Here is a 15,959-nt window from a genome sequence, read left to right as displayed (position 1 = left end):
AGGCAAATGGCCTTCTAACTGGTTTCCATAGAAATTCAGAGTCTGGAGCTCATTGTTCATTGAAAAGTTACTTGGCAAAGTGCCATGAAATTTGTTCATTTGTAGATCCAAAACTTTGCAAGACATTGTGGAATGATACTTGTCAATTCATTGTGCGCCAAGTTGAGCATTCGAAGTAAACTCATATTACAAATTGACGAAGAGGCTTCACCATGTAGTAAGTTAAAACTTAGATCAAGACCACTTAGCCGGTAATTATTCCTCGAGATTCCATCTATTGATGTGAAAAAGTTTTGAGAGAGGTTCATAAATCCTGATGAATCCATTATTTCAAGTAACCAATTGGGAACACTTCCATTAATTTTGTTATTAGACAAATCAAGATATTCCAAACTTAGTTCTAGTTAGGATTGACTTCAATTCAAAATGCATTTTCATTTTCTTCGATAAGGTACTCCATACCTTTACAATTCCATGTTCAGTATTATTTAGGTTCATGTGCGTGTTCACAATGCTTATTTTATCCATTTTGCGTTGATTGCCCTAGATGGCTTCACCATTTCCTCATTCTTTTCAGGGTACACCTTCACCCTTTCACAGAGCTTGCTGATCAGTGAGGCATGGTTGATGTAGCTCGTGGGAGAAGAACAGTTCGCTGTGCTCCAAAGGTCATCTGCCAGGAGACGGCCGACATTGATAGGTTCACCCTTAATGATTGCAGTCAGCAACGTTACTTTTTGAATGCTCAAGTCTGACACATTTGAACACGGGAGCAAGGTATGCAAAACAAATGTTGCCCATACTTTAGCATTGGGTGTGAGGTCAGAAGTGTGAAGTCGCGATAGTTTTCCATCTTTGCTCCTAGTCCAATCGGTCTCGGGCCTGCACAAAATACTATGAATCTCCTGATGATCAATGTTAGAGCCCTTGGCCTTTCTTGCTTCAAAGGAACACTGCTCATAGTTCTCAAGCCCAAACAATTGGTTGATGATTTTAGCATGAAATGGCACCATCTTCCCTCTGACAAAACTAGTGAATTGCTTCTGATCATTCTTATCATTTCCATCTTCTTTAGCAGGACCCTGATAGGCATTTGCAAAAAACTCTTTAGCTAATGTCGCACTAGCCTCTTTTGCAAACGATGTCAATTCCACCCATCCTCTGGCCACTATCATTGCTTGAATATTTGAGAATTTGCCCCCTTTCACCCGGATATATCTTTCAGGTACAAACTTTTTGTTGGCCATAACCTCAGAATAGCGCTCTTGATGGACCAATGATATGAAGTGGAAGTTGTCAAAAGAGTTAGATGAGGCGTTGGTGGCAAACCTTTTTCTCTTTGCTTTGTTTTGTGTTACCATTTGTTCCTAAAAAAACAGTTAACAATAAAACAAAACCAGGCATAGTATCCAGAGTTAGAGTTAGTTATAAATATCTATGAACAAGTAACCATCCCCTTCACACAAGCATGCTCAATCACAAATTGAATATAAAATAAAATTCCATCACAACCATGCATCATGCAGGATAATCATAACAATAATTAACAACAACCACACCCTTGCACACATTTTAGAACCAGTCACCCTATCCATTTTTAAGACAAAGTTACTACCTTGGTGGTATGCAATGCGTAACACAAATTACTCATATACTACTCTCTTTGAAAACATTGAAAACATCATTACCATAATCATAACATCCGACATCACAATTCACAATCTCATCCAAATCGTGGGAAGGATATATCCTTCATTTCGCAAATCATAAGAAGCAGAAGCTAGATGTAATATCAATGTGTGGTTTCATAATACTCCCTCCGGTCCTTTTTATAAGGAACACTTTGAAAAAATCACACAGACCAATGAAACACATTTAACATAGTTATTTTCATTTAATACACTTATAAATTTAAATTTATTCCATGTACACCCTTATTTAATTACTCTTTATTCAACTAACTTACTTATTTTTAAATTCTCTCTCATAATAAATAAGGGCATAAGTGAAATTGAACATTTAAAACATTTGAAAATTGGTCAAAGTTTCTTATAAAAAGGACCAAATTTTTTGCCCTAAGTGTTCCTTATAAAAAGGACCGGAGGAAGTATTGTGCAAAAAATGCATTCTATATTTTAAAATGCTTCGTCCAAGCATAGTCTAAAGGGAATTATCCTGATAACAGCATGTAACATGCTAACAAATATACTGTGTAATACTGCAAGCTAATGTCACTGCTGCTCTTGCTATACCTCTTACTTGTAAGACAATGAGCTTGGGTTGGTTCAAGAGATGAAGGAAAACAAAGTTGAAACTTAAAAAGAAGGGACTTAAAACCTGCGTTCAAGCGCAGCAGCCCTCACGTGCATCCTTCCTGCTCTCGAGCGTGCGCAAAACAAAAACTTATAAAAAAAGAAAAAATGTGCCTCAATCGCAATCAATTGTGTCCAGCATGTGCTCCACGCGCTCAAAGAGGCACTCCAGTGAGGCCAAGTCAATAAGGAACACAATAAAATGTGCGCAACGCTCCAAAATGAGCCCCAGTGCATCTGGAACGTGTCCCAAGCGCACAAGGAGGCACCTAGTGCATTTGGGTTACGCTCCAGCAAAGGATGACCTGTAGCCTTCTCTTTTGGATATCAGAAATGTACTTGGCACAATGTAGGGCAACTGGGCGCATGTGTACTAGAAAAACACTTTAAAATCTTCCTTTTAAACTCCACTATAATGTTTGTGCACTCAAAATTCACAAGAAACAGTTCTTAACTTCTCAGACAACCATGAATTTAATTACATTTTACGGCTCAATCCCATCCGAATTTCTTCAGTTCACTAAGAAACTATTCAAATTAATACCCTCATTCTAGGTGTAATTAAGATTTGTCATACCTGCACGCCTGATGGAGGGACACCAACACTGTCCGTCACTGTAACCTCTTCAAACATATGAATGTTGTCATTTTGTGCCGTCACTGATAAGATATCATATTAATGGATATATAAAATAATTATTAATTAATTATAATAGTAAAATTGCATAAATAAGCATTTTGCATCAACTATAACAACTCCTAAAATTCAAAAAAACAACAAATTCAGTATCAGAGTAGTTCGCTACCTAAAGAGCGAACTGTACCAGTAAAAGTTGTTGACATGATTGAAACGAAAAACTTAAGAAAACGAATGAGAAAGGTTTTAGAGTGACATTACCTTCGAATTCAACCCAATGTCATATATTACATTTACAATTACAAATTATGATTATAAGTAATGGTATTTTAATGTGAACTGATTCAATAACAAGTTGGACCCATGAAATCATACCTGGTGATGATGATGCACCTTGAGCATAGCTTCTTTTGTGAACCAGTTCAGAAAGAGCATTGGTATCATCCATCCATCTTTTCTTCAACTTTCTCAGCTCACAAACTTCCAACTCCAATTCATCATTCTTCTTTCTTAGCTCTCTAATGATGTTTCTGTCAACTAAACTACTTTTCTTAACTTCCTTCAACAATGTTTCATAATTATTCTGTGCTTTTTTCCCTCTTTCACAAAGTTCCTTTCTTTTCCTCAAATCTTCCTCAGCTTGAAACCTGGTTAGTTTCTCCAATTCAAAATTCTCTTGAAGATGAAGAATTTCTGTTTGGAGTCTGTTATATCTAATGACTAAAACATCTTCAACTCTGTCATAGTCTTCTGTCAGAAACGCTGTGCGCAACACTGAAACAAGTTCCTGAATGCTCATTGCTTCCAAGTTTCTTTGGTCGGTTGAACATAACCCAGGTTCGGTTTTAGGTTGATGTTCCATGAGAAGCTGCAAAGGTTTAAACTTTGGAAAAAAATGGGTTTACAGGAGAAGAGTGAAGTGAACTATGAAAGTGGAAACTAAATAAAAAATTTATTTTAAATTTATTTTCTACGAATCATTGCTTTTCTAAAAACAAAGTAACAGTTTTGACCATAAATTTAGCAAACTTAGAATTTTGATTCTTTAATTTTTGTCCTATTTACAAAGGACAGTCCTATTAATTTTGACCGAGTCAAGACACATGTGATAAACTGTTCACATGTTAGGTTAATATATCTTCTCATGTGGACAATAACTTATGTGCCACATTAATATGACATGTGACATGTTGACGTAAATTGATAATTAGTATGATTTATAGGTAATTTCTTTAAGAATTTGATTATTACTTTTATATTTTTATAAATACACATATTTATTTTCTATTTTTTTTAAAGCATTTATTTTCTATCTTTAATTTATTTTCTTTTTTTGGCATCATATCATATGGTTACTACTTTTTAATAATTTTTTCTTCTCTTTATTTTTCCTTTATCAACCAACCAAATAAAAATTAGGTGAGCACTCTATTGTTTCGATTTATTTTTCTCAGGGACTAAAATGGCTTTTATTTGTATTAGAGATTAAATTGAATCTTGAGATTTTTCTTAAAGATCAAAATGAATCTTCACTCTAATATTAATTATGGATTTTGTCTAATATGTCTTATAAGCTAAATTGCCTAGGTACTGATACGTTACCGGTACCCCGGTACGAGTACTGGTATGAAATACGATATTTTTAGAAAAACTAAGGTGTCGGTACATCTGTATACTTTTTTTAAAATATATAATTATATAAATAAAATTACATTATTAAACATAAAAAAAATTATATTTTAAAAGTAATTCAAATTATTCAAATGACAATAAAATATCAATATAAAAGCAATTTGCTCAAGAAGAGCGGCCTTTAGATTAAATTTATCAAGAAAAAGATTAGCAACTTCAAGAATAACGACTCCATTAAATAGATTTTTTTTGAAAGCATGGTATCCGGCCCTAGGACCGACTAATCCTAGGGGACCAATCCCACCGCCCACTTGTGGGGGCCCATTTAAAGCTAGAGTATTTTGCTCTATATAGACTTAGCCCACCGAAATCGGCACCAGGGAAAATCGAACTTAAGACCTTGAGAGGAGAATATTCCAAGGACCCAAGCTAACACCACTAAACCAACCCCAAATGGGTTGCTCCATTAAATAGATTGTGTTCATCTCCACTCATATCCTACATTTTTAAGTGTTTGGCATACCCCATGTGTACCCGTGGTGTACCCTATGCGTACCTAGTATGAAAAAAAATATAAAAAATCTTCTTCAAATAGAGTATCCATACATCATAGCCTCTAAGTAAAACAAGTCTTTTATAATAAGTTTATTTTCACAATTGGATGATTAACTTAACTCCCTCATTTTTTTCCTCGTGTTATTCCTTATTTTTTAAAATCAAATAGTTGGCAAATCACAAATATTGAAAAAAAATATTAAAACTTAACAAATGACTAAAATTATTAAAGTGAAGATCTATTTTGATCTTTCTCAAATTTTAAACCGAAAAATTTGGTTCATAATAAAAATAAAACTCAAATTAATATCTAAAATTTTTATATTGAAGATAAATCAATTTATCTATTATAACAAGTCAAAAATTAGTTTATTCTCAATATAAAAATATCAAGGATTAATTTAATTATTGTCCTGTTAAAAATATCTAAGGGATAAAAATGAATTACAATATGACCAAGAGGAAAAATGGGAGAAGATCAAATGCGACACGTGGCATGGCAGAGCATTCAGGCGGGATAATATACAAGTTTAGGCGCCAACTCTTGTTGTAGTCTGGTCACTGGTGAAACCCATTTTCACTAAACCCATTTTCTTCCAAAGTTTGAATCTTTTTGGGTTCTCATGGAACATCAACCCAAAATCGAACCTGGGTTTGATTCAACTGACCAAACAAACTTGGAAGCCATGAGCATTCAGGAACTTGTTTCAGTGTTGCGCACAGCTTTTCTGACAGAAGACTTTGATAAAGTTGAAGATGTTTTAGTCAGTAGATATAACAAACTCCAAACAGAGATTCTTCATCTTCAAGAGAAGTTTGAATTGGAGAAACTGATGAGGTTTCAAGCTGAGGAAGATTTGATGAAAAGAGAGGAACTTTGTGAAAAAGGGAAAAAAGCACAGAATAATTATGAAACATTGTTGAAGGAAGTTAAGAAAACTAGTTTAGTTGACACAAACATCATTGGAGAGCTAAGAAAGAAGAACAATGAATTGGAATTGGAAGTTTGTGAGCTGAGAAAGTTGAAGAAAAGAGGGATTGATGATACCAATGCTTTTTCTGAACTGCCCAACAAAAGAAGCAGGGATGCTCAAGGTGCATCATCAGGTATGAAAATTATCTATGCATCTCTTATTCATATAAAGATATGCATTTTTTTTCAAATGTTAATTGAATTCAATACAAGTGATAGGATTAATGCTTCTGTAGATTTCTAGGTAGCTTGGCATGGAAATGTGATTTTCCTGCTGAATAGAAACAAGGTGTAGCCAAGTCACTAGGTTTGGTCCAGTGGTGAGGGGTTTGGGTAGTACGCAATAGGTCATGGGTTCGATTCCCACTCATTGTAAACCCAAAAAAAATAAAAAAACAAGGTGTAGCCGTGTAGGGAATGCCCATGGTCAAGACCAATGTTATAATTTCTTTGAATTTGTGAGGCTATTAGTTCTTGGTTGTTACTAGCAGTAGTAAATAAATCAAGCCCCTCTAGATTTTTTTTATCCTTCATGATTAAGTTTTTGTAGTAGTTAGCCTAGGATTAAGTTTTTGTAGTAGTTAGCCTATAAAAAGGGTTGTAGTTGTTCCATGAATTTATATATCTACTATGAAACACAAACACTCCTTGGATTAGGTGTGTCCTGGATACTTATGATTACATTGAACTATGTCATTTTCTCAAATTATTATCGATATCGATGTGTCAGTGTTCGTGTCTGTGTCCGTGCTTCATAGTATCTACTTGAGTTGAATGAAGTATAGTGAGTTGGTGTTAAAACTTAAAACTCTTCCGCTCAAATTCTCTCTGATGTGCGTATGTGCGTGTAATTATGTCCCTTGAATCATGATAGTGATATTGTTGGCCCAACTAGTTCAACTGGTAACTGAACAAATCATATTACAATACAATCACTCATCATCATAATTTGCAGTTGTAATATGATGCATAACTTTAGAACATAAAATGTGCCTTTTGTTTTGAAGCATTTTCCTCTCTCGGGTTCACCTCAATTCTACATTGCCCAGCTCAAGCAAACTTTTGGTTCTCTCTTAATTGAATCTCGATTCTACATTGCCCAGCTCAAGCAAACTTTTGGTTCTCTCTTAATTGAATCTGATTTCCGTGGGGGGATGGAAGTTTCATTGGCAGGATCTGTTGAACCTAAAAAAAGTGTTGGTTGTAGTGAGGTTATTTGGCCATATTAATTGATATGACAGATATGATATGATTCTTATGATAAGAGAATAATATTCTTCATTGCCAACATTGTAAATAAAAAAAAAGAAAAGAATAATGATTCTTCTAGTCTATTCTAGAAGAGATCTTTTAGGCATATTCTATTAGTTAGTTACTGAGAGTAATGCTATTGTATTGTAGTTGTAGTTATCTTACTATGATTTACTAGCTTATATAAGCATTGTATTGCCTCATTATTAAAATCAGTAAAAAATATAATCTGTTTCTCTTTTTATTTTTATTTTTTATCTCTAGTTATTTCCTCCAAATTCTTGAGTGTGACCCTACTCGAATTGGGTCGTATCAAGATATTGGTTCAGTTGCATGACAAACCAGCTATGGAAGCTGCTTGTGAGAAGTTAAATTCATGATGCAAAGCCAGTTTCAACTTTCAAGGCTGTGCTAACGAATTATGCTCTTGATGTTTATTATTTTCGGTTAACTAAGGAATTAAGGATTTATTTAGTTTAAAGGTCCATCTACCTAAGGAATTGTGATTTGAATATGAAAAGAAAATTCGGTAACTAACTCAGACGATGAACCCATCTTAATTTTCAATTAATTTGCATAACATTTAAATCAATAACTACTACTAGACTAGAGAAGCACGGTTTTCATACTCAATCATCCATACATGAATCCTAGAGAAGGCTCAGACAGCAGGTCTTGTACGAGTTAGTTATTCAGTAGCACCCATAAGACTGATTCGAATCAGAATTGTTATTTATAGGAGGTTAATTAGATAAGAGAGGGCGAGTGATTATTCTCTTCAGTAGTAAACTTAAAGAAGAAATACTGTCTGTTCTGGAACTTTTTCTCATAAAGTATTGGTATACTCCCTCCGTCCCAAAATATAAGCAAAAATTGGTCAATGAAAGTTGATGTTGATAGGTTCAATTCAGTATCAAAAACAATTAAAAGCAATCAACAGTAATAACAGAGGGAAATTGAGGAAATATTATTATAATATTGTCAACTAGAGTTCAAACGGGATCTAGCTGATAGTACAAAGGGAAATTTTGAAAGAAATAGTACTGAAATAAGGGAATGGCACTTCGAGAGGCCAAATCTCTCCTAGTAGTAGTGACTACAGAAAACTATGCATAAAAACAATGACAGAGAACATTCTGCTATTTAATCAATTGGATCCAGATCTATTTTCTCCTCCTTCGCTGAATAAGGAAACATTCCTACAAGGGAATGATTTGCTGTATTCTTATCCTTTTGCCCACGTTTCCTTTTATAGAATCTGTCATAACTATCAATACCTCCCCCTTCAAAATTCTCCTTGACCTCAAGGAGGAATCCAGGAAACTCTTTTCTCATTTTGTCAGCTAACTCCCAAGAGTTCTCAAATTCCGGCAATCCTTCCCATTTGATTAAAACTTCCACTTCTCCTTGGTCATTCCTTCGAGTATCTAAAGCCTCTGCTGGACCAGGTTCTAAGTGCCAATCTTCGTTCATGCAAGCAGGCAAGGGTTGAGGCTCAATGTTAGGAGTTACAGCTTTCTTCAATAATGATGCATGAAAAACTGGATGCACCTTAGTGTCTTCAGGCAACTTCAACTTATAGGCTACAGGTCCTATCTTCTGTATCACTTCATAGGGTCCATAGTATCTAGGACTTAGCTTCTGATTAAACCTCTTAGCTAATTTCTTCAATTTATATGGTTGAATTTTCAAATAAACCATATCACCTTCAGTATATTCCACCTCCCTTCTATGCTTATTTGCTTGAGCTCTCATAACGTCTTGGGCCTTCAATAACTGCTCTTGCATCTCCTTCAGCATTACATTCCTTTCAGCTGTCAATCTATTCACTTCTTCCACTGCTGACAGACTTACATCTCCCTTCACTAAGATTGGTGGTGATCTTCCATACAAGGCTTCAAATGGAGTAGTTTTTAGTGACGCATGGTAGTTGGTATTGTACCAGTACTCTGCCCAAGCCAACCACTTAGGCCACTGCTTTGGTTTCAACCCTGTCAAACATCTCAAATAAGTCTCTAAGCACCTATTCACTACCTCAGTTTGGCCATCTGTCTGAGGATGATAAGCACTACTGTACTTCAGCCGTGTTCCTGCCTGTTTGAATAATTCTGACCAGAAATGACTCAAGAAGACCTTATCCCTATCCGACACTATGGAGCTTGGAAACCCATGCAACCTTACCACTTCTCTGATAAACAATTCTGCAATATCTCGAGCAGTATAAGGGTGTTTCACTGGTAAAAAATGGGCATACTTGGTCAACCTATCAACCACTACCATAATTGTATCAATTCCTTGAACCATGGGTAAACCCCCTATGAAATCCATAGAAATATCACTCCATGTTTGTGTGGGTACTGGTAAAGGCTGTAACAGTCCACCTGGGCTTAAGGTTTGATACTTATTCCTTTGACATACTTCGCAGGCTTGCACATAGTCATGTATCTGTTTTCTCATACCTTCCCAATACACCAACTTTGAAATTTTTTTATAAGTCCTGAGAGACCCTGAATGCCCACCAATGGAGGTATCATGAAATTCATGTAATAACCAAGCAATCCTAGGTGATTGTTTTGGAATGACCACCCTACCTTCATGAAATAATCTTCCTCCTTTCAACTGATACCCTGGGTAACTCAAAGGATCACTTATCAAAGCTTGTACCATAGCTTTTAACTTAGCATCAGCTTGTACCTCAGCTTCTAGCCCCTCCCAAGCTTCACACTGAATAGTGGTGATGGCGTTATATTGCATTTGCCTAGACAAGGCATCTGCAGCATTATTTTCTTTCCCAGGTTTATATTTAATTTCAAAATCAAACCCAAGTAATTTTGAAACCCATTTCTGCTGATCCTCCCCCATAGTCCTCTGCTCAGTAATAAACTTTAAACTTTTTTGATCAGTGTGTACCTGAAAATGCCTTCCCATCAAATAGGGTCTCCATTTTTGGATTGCTATTACAATGGCCATCAACTCTCTCTCATAAACTGATTTCTGTTGAGCCTTATCAGATAGTGTCTGACTCATAAAAGATATAGGTCTACCTGCCTGCATAAGCACTGCCCCTATACCTTTACCAGAAGCATCTGTCTCCACTACAAATTCCTTAGTAAAATCTGGCATAGCTAACACTGGGAGTGTTGTCATAGCCTGCTTCAAACACTCAAAAGCCTTCTGAGCCTCATCATTCCAATTAAACCCATCTTTCTTCAACAATTGAGTTAAAGGCCAAGCTTTCTTTCCATAGTCCTTAACAAACTTTCTATAATATCCAGTCAAACCCAAAAAACCTCTCAAACCTTTGAGATCCTTGGGAACTGGCCATTTCAACATGTCCTCAATTTTCTTTGGATCAGCTGACACTCCTCTTCCCGATATGAGATGGCCCAGATATTCAACTTCATCCTGGGCAAATGAACATTTCTTTTTGTTAGCAAACAGCTGGTGTTTTCTTAAAACCAACAGAATTTCCCTCAAGTGAGTCTGATGATCTTCCTTACTCTTACTGTAAATAAGTATGTCATCAAAAAACACTAGACAAAATTTCCTCAAATAGGGTCTCAATACTTCATTCATTAAGGCCTGAAAGGTTGAAGGAGCATTGGTTAAGCCAAAAGGCATGACCAAATACTCATAGTGACCTTCATGAGTCCGAAAGGCAGTTTTAGCTATGTCTTCCTCCCTCATTCTGATTTGATGATAGCCTGATTTTAAATCTAATTTTGAGAAAATTACAGCTCCCCCCAGTTCATCCAGCAACTCTTCAATAATAGGAATAGGAAATTTGTTTGGAATAGTCACCTTATTTAAAGCCCTGTAATCAGTACAAAATCTCCACCCTCCATCCTTCTTTTTAACAAGCAAAACTGGGCTTGAAAAAGGGCTTGTACTGTGTCTCACTATCCCTGCTTGCATCATATCCTTTACTATCTTTTCAATCTCATTTTTTTGATAGAAAGGATATCTATAGGGTCTTAAATTAGGAATGGCAGCATCAGGTTTTAACTGAATAGCATGGTCATAATCTCTGATAGGAGGCAAACCTGATGGCATGTTGAACACATCGTGAAATTCTGCAATGATGTTGTCCCATTCAGCTAATTTCTCAGCATCTGAACCTTCACCACTGTTACCAGCCACAGTATGCACATAGAATCCCACTCCATCGTTGGACATAGCTTTTATCATAGCTTTCCAAGAAGCCTGCCTATTACACATAGTAGGGTCACCTTGAATTAAGTGCTTCTGACCATCCTTCATCCATTTCAAGCACAAATTTCCAAAATTAGCTTCAATATTTCCCAAGCTCGCCAACCAATCCATCCCCAACACCATTTCAGACCCTCCTAAATCCATTATAAAAAAATGTTGACTGAATTCAACATCTTGTAATTTGAATTTTAGGCCTTCGCATACTCCTTGATTTCTCACCTTTTCACCATTCCCGACTTCAATCACATAAGTGGGAGTGTTCACCACGTTCAACCCTAATTCCTCAACCAGCTTGGTAGTTATGAAGTTGCTTGTTGCTCCAGAATCAATGAGGGTCAGCACTTGTCTGTCACCAATCTGTACCCACACCTTGAAGGACTTGTTGGAAGTGAATCCTTCCTTACTTTGTAGGGATAATTTCAAGGTTTTCAATTCAGTTATCTCACTCTCATCCACCTTCTGTTCCTCGTCTACCTCCTCAATCTCCTCTTCTTCACTACTGCCCTCACACAACCTCAACTGCATATGCTTGAATTTGCATATGTGTTCCCTATTCCATTTGTCACCACATTTAAAACATAAACCCTTCTTGCTTCTCTCTTCTAGCTCAGCAGGATTTAGATTCCTACCCCTCCATTTCTCATTAGTGCCTGTACTTCTTCTTTCCACGTCCTTCTTTGCCCCACTAATTTCTCCAGGGTCTTTAAATCTAAAAGTCCCTCCTCTGTCCTTCCATCCTGACCCTCTTCTCAGCATCACCTCATTCCTCTCCTCAATCAACAGTGCACGATCCATTACTGCATCTAGATCATGACTATCATGTAGCTTTAGTTCTGCTTGAATTTCTTCCTTCAGTCCATTAATAAAAATGGAGTTCAACATGAACCTATCCTCCCTACGCAAGGGTGCTACCATCATCTCAAACTTCTCTCTATACTCCATCACAGTCCCCTTTTGTCTTAAACTTAGCAGTGGTCCTAAAGGGTTTTGAATCAACCCTGGTTGGAAACGACGAATCACTGCTTGTTTGAATTCCTCCCAAGTTCGTAACAGTGTCTGCTCCTCCCACCATTGGAACCAGTTCAGGGCCTTGTCTTCCATGGCCAGAATTACTGCATCAACTTTATCCTGGGTACGTACCCCATTCAAACGAAAGTATCGTTCGATTCGAACCAGCCACCCATACGCATCCTCTCCTTTAAACACCGGAATCTCCAAACGTCTCCTTCCTCCAAAAAATCCCGATCCATTTCCACCGTTTTGATGTCGGTGTCGTGGTCGCGATTCTCCCGAAACACCGCTATCGTCACTCCCTTCCTCATCACCATGTGGTCGTCCATGACGACGATGACGACGTGGTTGCTCTTGCAGCAACTGTCTCATCTGCTCCAACGTGACCTGAGGACGAGCTTGCAGTTCAGAAACCGCCTGACGGATCTGTTCAACCGTCGTCTCCATGTTATTCATCCTCTGTTCCAGAATGTCAACCCGATTCTCCATGATACTTCCCGTCGTCAAACCAGCCACTATGTAAATGTGAACCAAGGCTCTTGATACCAAATTGATAGGTTCAATTCAGTATCAAAAACAATTAAAAGCAATCAACAGTAATAACAGAGGGAAATTGAGGAAATATTATTATAATATTGTCAACTAGAGTTCAAACGGGATCTAGCTGATAGTACAAAGGGAAATTTTGAAAGAAATAGTACTGAAATAAGGGAATGGCACTTCGAGAGGCCAAATCTCTCCTAGTAGTAGTGACTACAGAAAACTATGCATAAAAACAATGACAGAGAACATTCTGCTATTTAATCAATTGGATCCAGATCTATTTTCTCCTCCTTCGCTGAATAAGGAAACATTCCTACAAGGGAATGATTTACTGTATTCTTATCCTTTTGCCCACGTTTCCTTTTATAGAATCTGTCATAACTATCAGATGTATTTGGTTTAAAATTGAGTCCAGATACATTCACTTTTGTTGACCTCCTTTTGCTTATATTTTGGGACGGAGTAGTATATCAGTTCTTTTATAGTTTTGTATACTTAAATTTGAAGATTACCTAGAATGCAATCGAACATTCTTCTGTTTTATGCTCCACATTGTTAGGTTCCTATTGGAAGAGATATAATCGAACATTTTATACGGGATAATTGAGTGATTTTAAACCTACCTTTTTGCTTTTGAATCACATGTTTCTTCAGACAGCTCTTTACAAACATCTTTTGCAGCCATCATTGGAGAGCTGAGAAAGAAGAACAATAAACTTGCGTTAGAAGTTCGTGAGCTGAGATGGTTGAATGAAAATTGGGTGGATAGTATCATTACTCTTCCTGAACTACCTCGCAAAAGGTGGAAGGATGCTCAAGGCGCATCGTCGTCATCAGGTATGAAAGAGTCTGCACAGTTGCAAGAGACTTGTAACTTGTTAGATCTAGCTTCCTATATATAATGTCATGGAAGCCATTGTAATTCATAATTCACTTTCTATCCAATATACACAAACACTTTTCTGTTTCTGTCTGTATGTGAAGATGAATACACCATCTTCTCTATCTTTCTAATATATTTATCAATTAATATAATTTCTTATCAGTGACGACACTAACTAGAGGAGCTACGGTTGACGCTTCCCATTTTTGGCACGGACATCCTGTTACCTCTTTAGCTATAAATGCACATATAGTAGAGGAACGGCAAGAAAATGATAATGTTCATATGTCAGAGCCAGAGGATGCCACTGTGATGGACAGTGTTGCTGTCCCTCCATCAGACGTGCAGGTATGACAAATCTTAATTACATTAATTTAGATGGGGTTGAACACTTGAACCGTAAAATGTATTTAAACTCGTGCGAATATTGAAGCTATGAACTATTTTAATGTCTTATGATTTTTGAAGTCCCTTCTTTCTAAACTTCAACTCTTTTCTCATTCCGTTTTTCTCTTAGCACCAGACCCTGAGCATGGTTGTGTGAAGGGGATGGTTACTTGTTCATAGGTACTTGTTCTAACTTTGGATACAATGCATGTTTCGTTTTGTGGTTGACTATTTTTGTAGGAACAAATTGCAACACAAAACAAAGAAAAGAGAATAGGATTTGCCATCAACGCTTCACCTAACTCCTTTGACAACTTCCGCTTCATATCATTAGTCCATCAAGAGCGCTATTCTAATTTTCTGGCCAGCAAAAGGTTTCTGATAGAACAAAATTTGCAGGTTGAAGGAAACAGATTCTCGGATATTCAAGCAATGATAGTGGCCAGAGGATGGGGGAAATTGGCATCATTTGCAAAAGTCTCCAGTACGACATTATCTAAAGAGTTCTTTGCAAACGCATATCAAGGTCCTGCTAAAGAAGAGGGGAATGATAAGAATGATCTGAAGCAATTCACTAGTTTTGTCAGAGGGAAGATGGTTCCATTTGATGATAAAGTTATCAATCAATTGTTTGGGCTTGAGAACTACGAGCAGTGTTCCTTTGAAGCAAGAATGGCCATGAACTCTTTCTACGTTGTTCATTCGGATATTTTGTGCAAGCCCAAATTCCCCAGTTGGATAATGAACAAAGATGGAATGCCAGAAAAACTTCGCATTTCCGGCCTCACACCCGTTGCTAGAGCATGGGCAACATTTGTTTTGCGTAACTTGCTTCCGTGTTCAAATCATAAAGCCTTGACCATTCGGCAAGCAACCTTAGTGACTGCAATCCTTAAGGGTGAACCAGTCAATGTTGGCCGTCTCCTAGCAGATGATCTTTGGGGCGCAGCGAACTGTTCTTCTTCCTCAAGCTACATCAGCCATGCATCATTGATCAGCAAGCTTTGTGAAAGGGTGGGGGTTTACCCTGAAAATAATGAGGAAATGGTTAAGCCATATAGGACAATCACAGCAGCTCATTTAAAAAGCCTCTGTGGCGCAGATCGTTGGAATTGAGAAGTTGATTGTTGTATTAAATTTGTTGACAATCAATTGTTGTATTAAATTTGAATCTGCTACTTGCTCATGATGCGCGGAAAATTGGATTATGAAGCGCAACAGGCAGCAGGCTGCTTGTGCCCTGCGTAGAACTTGTGCTTACTATATAAGCATGTTTTATCCCAGTTTAGAGGGTAACGCAATTTTGGAGCTAAAAGTGGGTCTTTGGAGATGAGTTCAAGCAGAAGGTGGATCCAAGCAAGGAATCAAGTGTGGAAACACATCCAATTCCTCTTGTCATGAAAATTTCAATTCTTTTCATCCATGTAATTTCCTCTTTCACTATGTTTGGCTAAATTCTTAGATTGGATTTCTAGGGGATTTTCATTGTATTTAGTTTGAACCATGTGAACTTGATTGTATGCAATTAGATTATGATCTAGTTTCAATTGATTATTTCTTGCA

The 15,959-nt window shown here is 36.9% G+C and overlaps 2 protein-coding genes across 2 annotated transcripts; one reads left to right on the top strand and one right to left on the bottom strand.

Moving 5' to 3' along the window:
• On the bottom strand, positions 1-3,840 carry LOC123923588. Its single transcript, XM_045976281.1, has 3 exons — positions 3,325-3,840; positions 2,890-2,972; positions 1-1,367 (listed from the first exon to the last, which is right to left on the bottom strand). Exons 1-3 carry the CDS (start codon positions 3,809-3,811, stop codon positions 516-518), a joined length of 1,422 nt encoding a protein of 473 aa, XP_045832237.1. The 5' UTR covers positions 3,812-3,840; the 3' UTR covers positions 1-515.
• Positions 3,841-5,598: 1,758 nt separating this feature from the next.
• LOC123922346 lies at positions 5,599-15,947 on the top strand. The gene is made up of 4 exons (XM_045975071.1): positions 5,599-6,243; positions 13,808-13,963; positions 14,173-14,357; positions 14,637-15,947. The coding sequence occupies exons 1-4, from the start codon at positions 5,760-5,762 to the stop codon at positions 15,510-15,512; spliced, it is 1,701 nt and encodes a 566-aa protein (XP_045831027.1). The 5' UTR covers positions 5,599-5,759; the 3' UTR covers positions 15,513-15,947.
• The last annotated feature ends 12 nt before the right edge of the window (positions 15,948-15,959 follow it).

This window comes from Trifolium pratense, linkage group LG4 (assembly GCF_020283565.1).
Source record: "Trifolium pratense cultivar HEN17-A07 linkage group LG4, ARS_RC_1.1, whole genome shotgun sequence".
In the NCBI taxonomy this organism is placed as follows: Eukaryota; Viridiplantae; Streptophyta; class Magnoliopsida; order Fabales; family Fabaceae; genus Trifolium; species Trifolium pratense.
Note: the sequence above shows the minus strand (reverse complement) of the source record. Positions and strands in the feature narration are given on the sequence as shown.

Coding starts and splice junctions, on each gene's coding strand:
- LOC123923588 (XM_045976281.1), bottom strand. CDS start 3,811: ATGGAACATCAACCTAAAACCGAACCTGGGTTATGTTCAACCGACCAA. Junction 2,973..3,324: donor AGGTGCATCATCATCACCAG/GTATGATTTCAT, acceptor ATATCTTATCAG/TGACGGCACAAAATGACAAC. Junction 1,368..2,889: donor TCCCTCCATCAGGCGTGCAG/GTATGACAAATC, acceptor CTGTTTTTTTAG/GAACAAATGGTAACACAAAA.
- LOC123922346 (XM_045975071.1), top strand. CDS start 5,760: ATGGAACATCAACCCAAAATCGAACCTGGGTTTGATTCAACTGACCAA. Junction 13,964..14,172: donor AGGCGCATCGTCGTCATCAG/GTATGAAAGAGT, acceptor ATTTCTTATCAG/TGACGACACTAACTAGAGGA. Junction 14,358..14,636: donor TCCCTCCATCAGACGTGCAG/GTATGACAAATC, acceptor CTATTTTTGTAG/GAACAAATTGCAACACAAAA.